General features: G+C 37.4%; 1 protein-coding gene across 1 annotated transcript; it reads left to right on the top strand.

Annotated features, from left to right (window-relative positions):
* Nucleotides 1-3,637: 3,637 nt before the first annotated feature.
* LOC131571385 (programmed cell death 1 ligand 2-like) lies at nt 3,638-13,053 on the top strand. The gene is made up of 6 exons (XM_058824086.1): nt 3,638-3,693; nt 4,905-5,267; nt 6,313-6,594; nt 7,948-8,088; nt 8,853-8,894; nt 10,978-13,053. The coding sequence occupies exons 1-6, from the start codon at nt 3,639-3,641 to the stop codon at nt 11,058-11,060; spliced, it is 966 nt and encodes a 321-aa protein (XP_058680069.1). The 5' UTR covers nt 3,638; the 3' UTR covers nt 11,061-13,053.
* The last annotated feature ends 562 nt before the right edge of the window (nt 13,054-13,615 follow it).

Here is a 13,615-nt window from a genome sequence, read left to right as displayed (position 1 = left end):
AGATGCTTCTTTTACTTAAGAAAAGCATTATGACCTTTCATGGATGAAAACAGTAGGATTTAATTTACATTACTCAGATGTGGGTTTCAACTGTTATTACAGAGGAGTAGATTGCAAAATATTCCGTGATCTTCATGTTCCTTTGCTTAAAATACTTCTTGTAAACTTAACATTACGAACATTGTGAGAGTTGTCAGTAATGCCAAATCAGTCCTTACTCTTACCACCAGACTGGTGCGAACTTCAGTTCCCAACGCACTGTGGTAAAAACACACAGGAGTGTTTTCTGAAAATAACAGTAAATAACAATAAACACATACCAAAGAGGTCTATACAAAGCACAGCTACTTAAATGAGCTACCCAAGCTTTTGCTCAAGAGCTTGACAGTTTAAACATGTAGCAGATTGATGTTCATATTTTGCCACCTGTTTCAGTTCCTGAGAGCATCCTTGTAACATCCAGTCAAGATAAGCACCTTTTCACTTCTGTCTGTAGAATGGAATAAAATCTATACAGTATTTTAAAAATTTAATCATATAGTTGTATGGAGCTTAGAGCTTGTACAGTTTGAAATGGGAGTCTAAATTTTCCGAAGGAACAAGAAATATCCTTCTCACTCCTTAGAGAAGGATTTTGGACTACCACTAAAATTTTTGTAGGAAGTAAGGCCAAAAATTACCAAATTTTTTTTAGACAACTGTTATAAACCCTCTGGATTAGTGAGCTGGGACCAGGGTTAAAGTTACAGGCATGATCAACTGAATGAATCAAGAGGAGAAAAATAATACTTAGTATAATTTCCATCTTTGATGGAACTTCAGTAATTTATTATCATTACCATCTGGATTTCAGTCAGCATTCACTAAGAAAATTTACCATAATATATTGCTTGTGGCCCAATGAAGTCAAATATGGGTTTCAACTTTATACTTTCAGTAAAAGCTAAAAATCTGTACAAAAAGAAAATAAATATTGTATTCCTCATTTTCCTTGATCGTTGTCATACTTTTGTTTTCATTGACATGTTCAAACTTTTTGTCTTGGGCCCCAAATCTTCACTGAAACTATTAAAACTCTTAAAAATCCATGATGATCTTTAGATGTTTGATGTGATGCTTTTTACCACCTCAATTATCCAAGGTTTTTTCAACTTAACTCTCATAATCACAGAGCACTGTGTGATAACTTGCTTTTTCTTCTGCAGATTGGTCTGGGAAATCAATTTACTGACTCCATCTGAATTGCTCTTGAAATGTCATGCTACTTCATACTGTTCTCAGAAGTGTATTTTCCTCACTTTGCTGTAAGATGCATTAAGTACTAATTTTTATGGCACGGTGTTCCTTCTTTTATCCCTGTGAATTTGTAACAAGCATATGATGAATACATTTTAGAAGTGGCCTTTTTCTTAACAGAAAAACAAAAGACTTTTGCATAAGCTTAGGATAAGTTAGGATAGTTGTGTACAAGGGACTGTTGAAGAGCAGGCCATGACATATGTTTTATGAAGAGTAGGGAGAACATGAGGGCTATTCTGTAACATCATGAATGATTGGTAGTGCAAGCTCAGAAGAAATCACCTTCTAGATGCTGGTGCAGGCTTTTCTATGGAAGTGTGTCAGAGCCACATGATGAAGGTGCATGGGTAAATTGCACTGAGATTGCACAACAGCTTGATGTCTGCTTGTGAGATTATGGAAATAAAGAAGGATGCCTTCTAATACAGATCCTTACTGACAAATCCTTGATATTTCTAATACACATCTGTGCTAATAGATCTTTGATCTTTTAAATACAGATCCTTCCTCCTTCCCACAAGCATTCTATGACTGCTTTCAGTATCCCAAGTTAAAATGTTCTAATATTTGGTTTCTTTTCTGTATTTATGTGTAATGCTTTTCTAAAACTAATCCCTCTGGTCAGACAAGATTTTCTTGATATGTAATAATTATGATTATCTGCTGGGGCAGATTGTGTATCTTCTTATTTTTACTATCAGTAATATGTATATTTTTTAAAATACTATCTCTTACATTAAAAAATAAACATCTCTGCATTTTCAATGTACTGTAGATGATAAAAAGAGAGCAGAATACCTAAAATGTCTCACATAAGGTTAATCCAAGGATCTAAATATTGATGAGAAATAGTTTCATTCTTCATTCAGTTCTTTCCCTTATGTCCATCTTCTAATAGGTAAGCTGTGTGGAGAAGTGAGTGTAGTAGGAGACTGAGGATGGTAAATAGTAACAGTCTTTACTTCTGCATCTGGAATATAGAGATACTGATGGTATCTCTTTCTCACACAGCCATAGTAATTATGATTCATCATGTATTAAATGCCTCTGATAAAGGAAACTAGCTTTCATTTACATATAGTAAGTCCGCTTACAGTAGTTTGCATATAAACCTTTATTTGTTACATCATATCAAAAAGTCCCATAATTTTGGCTGCTAATTTGCTACGCTTTGAGCCTCGCTTTCCAAGATACTGAAAGCTCAAGGGTAGAAACAATGAGAGAAATGCAGCACCTGAGAAAATTGGAACCAGAATGTTTCAAGCTGAGCCCACAAAAGAATAGGGAAGTAAAATAAAACCCCTCCTCCAGTAAGTCTAGCTCTGGGGAAGTCTAAAATTGCTCCTTCCCTTCTTTACTTCCTTGTAGCTTATTTCTGGATCTTATTCACTATTTCTTTTCAGATTATACTACATGTTAACAAGCTTTATTCAAAGTAATTCTTCTGTCTTTTCTATTATCTCATTAGTTTTGTTATGATTTTTGCCTCTGGTGCTTCTTTGCTGTTTGGCGTTTTTCCTCTTTTTTTAGTTATGTTGATCTGTATACAATAGTATGAAAAATATGTGATAGTTTGCTTGCTACTGGAACACAAATACATTCACTCTAAAACTGTACTTTTCTCCTTTTGCATTATTCCAGGGATGATGGTTTACTATCAGTAATACAAGGCAATTTGTACACATCAGACATTGCCATATGTAAAATGAAAGAATAGCAGCAGTAAGTCTTCATTCTAATCCTTTCTGAAGCAAACTTCAATTTACCCATCCTGAGATTTCCACTGCCTAACAATGTGTTCCAGGTATTTCCTGGTCTTTAGGTTTAAGGCAATAGGAAACTGCAAAATACCCCATGCAAGGCAAAGCTGAAACAAAAGCAGGGTTAAAAATCTTGTAAACTAGATCATGTGTAAGTACGGACAGTTATAACATCTGCTTGTGTTTGTTCATGAATCTCTCCTACATGGGCAAAGTCAATTGCAATTGATTATTATTTGTGGATAGTAAAAAATATAAAAGCATTTCCCTGTCAGACTATTTGAAACTGCCTGCAAGCTACAGATCCTGAAAATGTCATGACTGAAGTTGTGGAATTGTTTCATTTCTCTTTATTGCCACTGTTTCATTGCCATTGGTTCATGTTCTTTGTGTGTGCATGAGTTGCTCTAATGCAGATTTTCCTAGTTTCTGCTGGTAGCCTGGAGTTTGTTTCTTTTTTTGCTGTTTATGAGCTGTGATGGATTTTAAAGGCTAGCATGGCTCTGATCTGCCTCAGCAGAAGGTAGTTGTTGCATGTTCTAATGCAATTCTACTTTTATTTCAGATCTACCTGAGAAAATGTTCCAAATCCTCACAATACTGTTGCTGGAAACACAGATCTCCATGGTATCAGGTAAGAGAGAAACTCCTTTTCAGTTCCACTAACAGAACTAATGCAGCTTTTAGTATGTGGGCTTCAGCACCCCTCCAGCAATACTTGCATGAACGGTCAGTAATGTCTGGAGCCTCTGCTTTCCATGTTATAGAAGGCACAGGCACTGACTGAGCACAGGACAGGTGTCTGTCACTTTCCAGAGTCAGAGTTCTTTAACATATTGTGTATTGGCAGCTGAGATGTCCAGCATCAGTGGCATGGCTGTGAGAAGGAGAATGACCAAAGCAACCAATGCCCACTGGGAAGTGTGAGATGGCATAAAGTATAATCATTTGTGTTCCCCTGTCCATGCCTGTAGCAGAAGCAGCTCGGCTAAAACCCAGAAGGAGCTTGGCACTTTTTCACATAATTTTCTCCCTTGCTACAGTTGCATGGACTTTTCTTCGCAGTGTCACTACCAACCCTTCCAAGTGCTCCTGAATTGTCTACCAATACGCAGCACATCCAATATGAAAGTAGAAACAAAGTATATTGAATGATGTATTAGAAATAACCATATCAAGTTCACTTTAAAATAGCAACCTATTGATAACAATATTAATTTCAGATTGGGTGAATGGCTGAGATTATTTTGATATATTTTCTGTAATACTGTTGCACATATCTGAGAAAATGTGTGAGATCAAATGATACTCACATGGTTCCAGGTTTGTGGAGACTGTAATTGCTACATAGCAATTTTGAGCTATACACATTTATCCAATGCAACTCCATTTAACAGGAACTACACTGGTATTCCTTTTTGTAAAGGATAGAGAAATTAGATTTACAATTTCCACAATTAATTGTTGCTTTTACTACAACCTTAGAACATGTAAGAGACCATATCAGAGTTTGATAAAAATGGTCCCTGTGTAACCACTGGCCTAGCCTTAAGTTACTCAAAAAATGCAAAAAAAACCCCAAAACAAACAAAACTCACCACCAAAAACTTGTTCACTCTGACCTCATCTTTCAGATTCCATAATCAATACAGAATATAGATGATTTGCTATTATTACTATATGGTAAAAATATTAGTGTGAATATGAACAAAAAAATGCTTAAAACTTTTAGTCAAATCAGTAGCCATATACTCCTGGCTGTGTGACACAGTTTTGCCCAACTTTAAAAAAAATCAGAACATATTTTGATGAAACAAATGAAACTGTTCTCTTTTCCATACATAGCTTTATTTACAGTTGAAGTTCCTCAACAGCTCTACATTGCGGAGTATGGGAGCAACGTGACCATGGAATGCAGATTCCCTGTGAATGGCTCAGTGGATCTAAGACTTCTGACTGTTGTTTGGGAGCAGAAAAGGCAGGGCTTGTTGAAATCAAAAGAGGTGTACACATTCCGCAATGGGAACACACTCCATCCGTCTCAACATCCTGATTACGTAGGAAGAGCATCACTTCTGCACAGTGAACTGGAGCTGGGACGAGCCATCCTCCAGATCACCAATGTTAAGATCACAGATGCAGGATCATACCTTTGTCTCATTGACTACCAGGGTGTGGACTACAAGTACATTGCTTTGGAAGTAAGAGGTGAGTGGTTAAATTAAATGTAATTGTATACTCATTGATATGTCTCTACTAAATTCCCACAGGCTTGTAGAAATTGGTTAATCTGAAGGAATTTGTTGCTAGTTGTCCCACTAAGACTTTGTGCTCAGCCCCCAGCTGAACCAAAACAGTTGTCTTAGTGGTGGCTAGCATTTCAACAGCTGAGCTCCTCCCGGGGCACCTGCTGCAGGGGAGGGACACCATCTGTTGTCCTTCTGTCCTTCTTTCTACAGCCTTCTTCTCCAGTGCCACCACCTCCCTCCTCTCCTTTGATCCCCTTGTTGGGCCACCCTCTGGTCATTCCAAAAAGTTTCTCAGAGATGCTCTGATACACTTTTGAATCCTGCTGCAATGACCCAAGTGGCAGGGGATTCCCCAAGTGACTGCATTTCCCAGAGCAAGGACGTGCGATTTTCTGTGTTCACTGAAGCCAAATGGGCATTAGTAATAAACGTATATGTTATGCAAAGTAAGACAGACTAGATCTTTGAAAGATTTTTGGTGTTTCCTACTAGTTGCATGGCTGTGTGATGCAAGGCAGCATTCATTTTCCACCCAGATACTTAAATAAAAATATTTATCAAATGCAAAATGGACACAGACATTCTTAAGACCCACATTAGTTCCTATTAAAGGCAATTTTTTTCTAATATGATGAAAATATTACACTGTTTATAAGCTACGGTAAAACAAACATGAAATCAGGCTTTCTGAAAATAGCATATTCCAAATGTGAAAATAAGAGTCCCATAAGATTCCACTTGTCTCTTCTATCTTAATAAATCATAAATTTAGTGCCAACTGCTGCCCTGCATAAAGTACTGAAGTGTGTTCTTTTGCTGTAAGGATGGTAAGGATTGAATAATCCATTTTGCATTGTTCTACAAAACATTCTTCATAATTTTAAATAAGTGTTCCACAGATATAGCCAGAGACAATGCATAGGATTAAAAGGAAGCAGGGAAAGTGAAGTGGGAAAATCAGTGTTGTTGCATTCAACAATTTCACTCAACAACTTCTCATGCAGCACCTTACAAGAGAATAAATACTCAAGTAATGAGAATACCAGGTGAAGACAAGTTTGTTTTTATGTGCCAGTCAGAAGGCTTTCCTCTGGCAGAGGTTTTCTGGCAAAATGAGAACTTCAATCTCAGCGGATCTGCAAATACCACCTATACACTGACTGCAGATGGTCTCTACAATGTCACCAGCATCCTGACATTCAAACCAAATATGAGTGAGAACTACACGTGTGTCTTCTGGAATAAAGAACTGAATGGAGAAACTTCAGCTCACTTTTCCACTTTAGGTTTGTATGACCTTGAACTTGTTCATGGCACTGTTCATACATACATCATGTGCTATGCTCCATCACTGGAGTTCAGTTCCAGAAATCAGTGTAATATTGATTCTTGGTAAACTGAACTAGTCACTATTATTTGTGTCTTTGAAGTCTCAGCTAGCTTCCACTCCAACAAACCTGTCTGTATTTTTCTGTATATTTTAATTTTAGAGTAGCTTTCCTTATTTTCCTGCCAATACAGAGGGAATTTTTTAAGCTGCATGGGCATCTTCCCTGATAGTCTCCTACTTAATTGTTCTATCTAGCTGTCTACCTTGACTTCAGCAAGGCTTTTGACACTGTCACCCCTAATATCCTCATGGCTAAGCTCAGGAAATGTGGGTTAGATGAACAGGATCAAGAACTGGTAAATTACAGAGTCCACAAGGTCATGATCAGAGGAATAGAATCCAGATGGAAGCCTGCTGTCAGTGGCATTCCCTAAGGATCAATACTGGGTCCAGTCTTATTCAATTTATCAACAACCCAGATAAAGGAATCAAAGGCGCTCTCCATAGGTTTGCTGGTGACACTAAACTGAGTGCAGTGGCTGACCCACCTGAAAGCTCTGCTGCCATTCCATGGACCTTGATTAGCTAGAGGGTTGGGCAGAGAGAAATCTAGTGAGGTTGAACGGAGTCTAAGGTCCTGCGCCTGGAGAGGAATTCCCTCATGTGCCAGCACAGGCTGGGGCTGACATCTGTGAAGTGGTTCTGCAGAGAAGGACCTAGGAGTCCTGGCAGACAAAGAGCTCTCCATGAGCCAGCCAAGAAAGCTAATGGTATCCTGGGGCACATTAGGAAGGACATTGCCAGCAGGTTGAGGCAGATGAACCTGCCCCTTTACTCAGCAGTAGTGAGGCCACATCTGGAATGCTGTGCCCAGTGCTGTGCCCAGTTCTGGGCTCCTCGGGACACGAGAGAGAGAAGGTACTGGAGAGGGTTCAGCAACGGCCACAAGGATGATGAGGGGTCTGAAGCATCTCTCTTATGAGGAGACACTGTTTAGTGTCTTCTTCTTGGAGAAGACTGAGAGGAGGTCTCATCAATATATAGAAATATTTCAAAGGCAGATGCCAATAGGATAGTGACAGACTCAAACGCCATACAAATGAAAGATTTGACTGGCTTTTTTAAAGGCTTTTCACAGTAATAATTCAGACCAAATTATTCGTATTATGAGTGTAAATCACTATGTTGATAAATTTTAAAAATCCTTTGTTCAGTCAGTGCAAGACTTTGGAGAAACAGAACCAATAACTTGATAAACAATGCCTGTTTTATAAGTTATAAATTTACTCTCCTTTAATGTTTTTAACAGCTTTAATGAATACACAGTATAGTGGACAAAAATTCCTGATTTCTTTAATCATCCCCACATGTGTGACTGTAGCTGTCCTTCTCTCTGCACTAATAATATTTCAGAAGAGAAAATCATTCAAGAATGAGCAACCCAAAAAAGGTACATTTTACTTCAGATGGTGAAACTTTTCACTATTTCTTTACTTTTTCCTGTGAACAACCTTGAGGAAATTTCAATAAGGCACACTTGCATTACTCCAGTCACATTTTTTTTCTAGATGACAAGAGGGTAGAATATGAGATCTTGGATAATTTGAGTTGGGTTTTATTTTCCTCACTGTGTTACGTATGTGAGACAAGGTGTATGGAAAGATACATTTTTAAAGCTGACCAGTTAGTATTCTGTACAGAGCACAAACTTTGCCTTGCGTGAGGACTGTAAAAGCATAGTTTGAACAGTGTTTTCTTCATAGCTACAAAGACACTGTGGCTACAGTATATTACACAGAACCTTTATTTTTAAACTCCATTATGGCTCTTCAACTAAAATGGTGTGATACAGGACTACTGCAGTATTTCCTTTTTTGTGTGCATGTGCAGTAGTACAAAACTAATAAAGCAAACAGACTGTTATTCTAGTGTTTTCTTGCACATGAACAAACTCTAGTAAACCAGACTATATGTATTTATAGTCATGAAAGGAGAGTCTTAACTTTATGACTTCAGAATTTGATTCAAGTTTTGTAAAGTTTTTGATTCAAGTTTTGTAAAAGAAATGTAGAGAAGTTTATTTATTTGATATGATTTAATAACAACTGCGCTTACAGCTCAGTTTAAAGATTTGTTGAATAGTTACAGTTACAATATAGTTTCTTTCAAATCTAGAAATGTTTATGCTAATTTTGTATATATTTACTTTAACAGGCAGGAAAAGAAAGCTGAACCCTAATGCAAAGAATGAGAAAAGTAAGTCATAGGCAATTTTTAAAATTTACATTTACAGATTTTTCTTTCTTACATCTAAAATCTTAAAAAAAAAAAATGTAGATTGAAACCTAAATAATGTTACATCAGAATAGAGAGTACTTTTGAGTTTAAATTCTTTTATTCTTGCGTTTTTAAAAATGCAGTTTCTAAAGTTTTGACTTTCTCTTGGGCAATGTAAAAATTTATAAATATTGGTTCCCTTTCACTGAGGTACCAGTACCTTTCATATACAACTCAGCACACCTCTCTGTATACTAGTTGGGGTTCTAGTAGTCTTGGCTGAGGATACTCACAGAAAGCTGGTTGTTTTGGATAGCATCAAGATTTGTGGCAATAGTCTTATACTTTTAAATCAGGCTACAGGTTTTAAACAAATAAAATGATACCTCATTTATCTGGAATATTATATCATTTCCTAGGCTACTTCTTGTCTTATGAGAATCTGACTTGCCGAGACATCCAGAAATTTTTACATTTCAGAGGAAAGACAATACCTAAAAAACTGTCAGGTTGTATCTAACTGTTCCATACTAAAACTGAACTGAAAAAAAAAAAAAAAGATATGACCATAGAAAAACCATAAATCAATATGACAAGAAAAGTCGTAATATACCTACTGACATAAATCAATTTTGTTACCTAGAGATAACAGTTTGACAGGCTAATGCACTGTGAGGTGAGAGGCTGTGGCCAGTGTTAGGTACAGAGGTACTTGGTTCAGCCATAATTCCCTTGGTGTCAGAGCAGACCCTCACATAGTGTATTGAGGTCAGCCCTGAGGCTGCCAAGGAGGACAAATGGAGTAATACTGTGATGCAGCTAACCAAGTGAACACAGAGACAACTTAGGGCTTTTCCAAGTACAGGATTTTTTTGAGAATCCACCCATATTTCTCACTGCTAAAAAAATACATTAAGAAGTCATCAGCTTAAAAAATAAATTTTGTAGTTGAAATGTAGAGATTGGATGAAGAGGGCATGAATTCACTGATTTCCAGATCACCTCAGGTTGTCATGTGTACATCTTAACTGTACGCATTTGATCCACTGCCATCAGTAGACATTACAATTGAAACAACACTTTCAGAAAGACACTTTCACCTTCCAGAAACCTTGCTGCAGGCAAAGTCTCATTCTTCTTTTTCATGTGACAGTGTGAAACTTTAGTGGCATCACGCCATGCACTAATGAACACAAGCTCAAGGCAAGCAGCATTCTGGAGAACAGCGTTGGTGCATGTCCGGACATCATTCCAGGGCATATTGTCCGAGCATAGCTTGGCTTCCCCCGGCTTTTTGTATTACTTTTGTATTTTTCCCCTTTGTAGCCTTTTCTATGCACTTAGTGAAATGAAGAAATTAAAGGAGACAAGGCCATTCTTTGTGGTTTTACTTCTTCATTTTAATGACAAAAAAACTTTGTCTTACTTGCAACATGCAGTAAGTCAGATGACAAACATTTATATTTCTCAGCATTGGATGTTTTTAAGAAACCCTGGAAAGAACCTTTTTTCCATGATGAGTAGGTAGTTGAAGCATAAAGCCACAGATACTTTACCACAGTGCCTTGGAAATGACCCATACAGTCCTGGTTACAGTAACAAGGACTGTTAATGTTACCACCTTTAACTAACAGCTCAAGCTATATCAGAACTGAATATATAGGACACTTAAACTCATCACTGAAGTCCCAGTTCTGCACACTTTTAATCACATGCACATATTTACTGACAATCATTACCATGGATGCTCTCTAAACAGATTTCAGTTTTGTTATTTCATTTAAAAGGCTGAAAATGAGTGATAGCTTTGTTGTAATAGAAAACTCAGAATTTGGACTACAGATGAAAGACATAATTCTTTCCTCAGAAAAGATTACAGTAGATGTTCTTGTAAATTATAACAGCTTTAAGGAGCCATTGTAACTTCAGCATGATAGTCTCCTGACAACCAGGAGACTGGGCTTTCACTCTTTATCACTCAGTTGTTAAAATCAGGCTTTTTATTCGTAAATCACTACAGATTTATTTTTAAACTAATACTATCGCATTTTCTTTCTTTAAGGTGATGATTTTAACTCTCAGACTGAGGCTTTATACTTGTCAACTGCCACAGCTTCAAGAGACAGTGGGAGTGTGGGTCTGTGAAAATTCTTCATCTACATTCCATAATTTGCAATTTTTCCATCAGTTTTTGGGGACTTCAAAGGAAAATTACAGCACTTTAGCCTTAGGATAGAAAGTGGACTCATGGGGATGTATTTACACTGCTGTGATGGAAAGCTGTGCCTCCTCAGATACTGTATCTTCTTGAAGTTACTGAGAACTATGCTGTCACCAAATGTGGTTTACCACTGTGGAGAGGTCAGCTGAGTGCATCTGATACACTTTACTTTTGGACTTACTGTTGCTCAAGGGATTTTTCTATAAGAATGCCTTTATCAACTGTTCCAGTCTCAGGAATGGTGCTTGGAGTAAAAAACTCTTGTGGAATTTGAATAAAAGCTGTAAATGCTACTTTATTATTATTATACCCAATTATCTTTCTGCTGGAAACATCATCACAAGCCCATATCCCATTTCCAAATTTTCTTACACAATAAACTGCGTATTACCAGAAGTATCCTCTTGCATCATTGTATGCACTTGTATAAAACTTTTATCATTGCAACAGCTAGAAGATATTTCATATCACAAGAGCAATAAGAGGTTGAAATTAAATCAAAGGACAAATAAATAAAAAAACCAAACCAACCCAACAGTAGCAATACGTCAACATGATGTTGCATAAGAGAATTTTAACGTCTATATAAAACCTCACAAGTAAGTCAGGTAAAAAAACATGAACATAAAAAGTTTCAAATTTGAACTGATTATTCAACAGAATTTTCTTTAGGAAGAATTTGGAAGCAAAAGTGAAAATGAAGCTCAGGTAGATTTCTGCACTGGTTATTTTTAAACAGTAATTTTGCCTTTGTTCAGATGAAGAAGTGAGTCTTTTCTGTGCCAGGCTGCTTTTCTTCCTAATACTGGAATGCCAGATTTGGGAAAACATCCAAAATGAAACACCTTTTCCTCTTAGTCAGTCATGCGATAGTGAAGCAAGGGCACTGGGTAAGATCTGTCATATTGTGTTGAAAGACCAGTGGCTTTGGTAAGCTGTGTTTTCTACTAAAATAGATGTAACAAGATTGAAGAAAGGTGTTCACATGGAAGCCACTTCTGCTATGACCTTGCTCTTAGAAGAATTCCACTGATAGAAGTTTTTGCATTGCACTTGCTCTGAATTTGGATGGGAACTGCTTCTCCAGTGTCACTTTGCAGCTATTTATTCCAGCAAAAAGTGGACCTACAGTGCTGCTATGAGACCAGAACATCAGACCCTCTCTTGCTTCACCAGGATATGTGGTTTTAAAAAGCAAGACTGCCATTGATTTTACTTGGGAGGAGAAAAACTAATATCTCTCTGACATCATCTGTAATTTAATATCTATGTATTGCACATTTAATTACCCATTTGTAGCCACGGGATTCAGCTGAGACAAATCCACACTAGGCTTGCGATGTCCTTGCTGACATGACAAATCTGGCACATGTCAGAGAATCCGAGGCAGCTTCTTAAAGCATTGGTTAGCTTAATATGGAATAGCAGCTTGGGAACTGCCCTGGCTAGCACCATTTGGCAATATTTAAGGGTCAGTACATAAGGTCAAGCAATTTCTCTCTGTTCCAGATTTGTACTCTGCTGGGAACTATGAGCCCTTGCTTTTCTGTCAGCCGTGGTGAAATCTAACCCACTGTGTTCCTGGAAAGAGTTAATTTTGCATTTTTCTGTTTATTTTTTCCTCATGAAAATGAAATCGAAGTAATAAAAATGAATTTATGTGGATGGACATAAATACTACACTGCAGTCTTTGCAATTAGTGATTATGATTGTTCCTTGCTGAAATGGAAGTCATCTTGTCATTACTTTATACTGGTGAGTAAATGCTGCCTTGGTGTAAGCAGCAAAGAACAAGTGTGGGTAGCATTTCCTGCCCATTTTTCAGGCAAGGCAAACACTGCCCTGCTTTCCCTCTTACTGGATTGTACACTGAAAGGTTTCACCTGGCATCCCTAGGCAGAGGCAGCTCAGCTTTCCACAACACTCCTACGACCTATCCACTCTATTTCATTATGAATGGAACAATAGCACTGTTTACTGCAATAACTATAAGAATACCTAGAAAAGCATTTTGGCTCATGAGTTTCTATTTTCACCAGCTCTTGCTGGATGCTTATGAAGCTGACTGTCACATCTGAGTATGTGAAAGTTACCTTGTCAGCAGCTTGGCAGTCTATATATGTCTATGAATTCATGCAAGACTTGTCTTTTACTGTAAACCACTGAGCATATGATACACGTGTGACATGATGAGTCTCTGTTCTTTCTGCTTCACCTACTGTTTTACATGCTGTTATCCCCAAACAGCTGAAGTGAGTTCTCACATACACACTGCCTGCAAAATGTTTGAAGCGTTTGTGTTCTGTTTGTCTGTGGTGTTCTCTCTGTGGTTTTTGTTGTTGTTGTTTTGTTTGTTTGTTGTTTTGTTTGTTTGTTGAGTTTTTAAAAAAATTTGGGTTGTTGGGGGTTTTTGTTTGTTTGGTGGCGTTGTTTTTGGTTTTTTTAAATAGTTTTGAACTTGACCGTGAGTCATGATGT

This window comes from Ammospiza caudacuta, chromosome Z (assembly GCF_027887145.1).
Source record: "Ammospiza caudacuta isolate bAmmCau1 chromosome Z, bAmmCau1.pri, whole genome shotgun sequence".
NCBI classification, from domain to species: Eukaryota; Metazoa; Chordata; class Aves; order Passeriformes; family Passerellidae; genus Ammospiza; species Ammospiza caudacuta.
The sequence above is the reverse complement of the archived record's forward strand: the minus strand, read 5'-3'. Positions and strand labels throughout refer to the sequence as shown.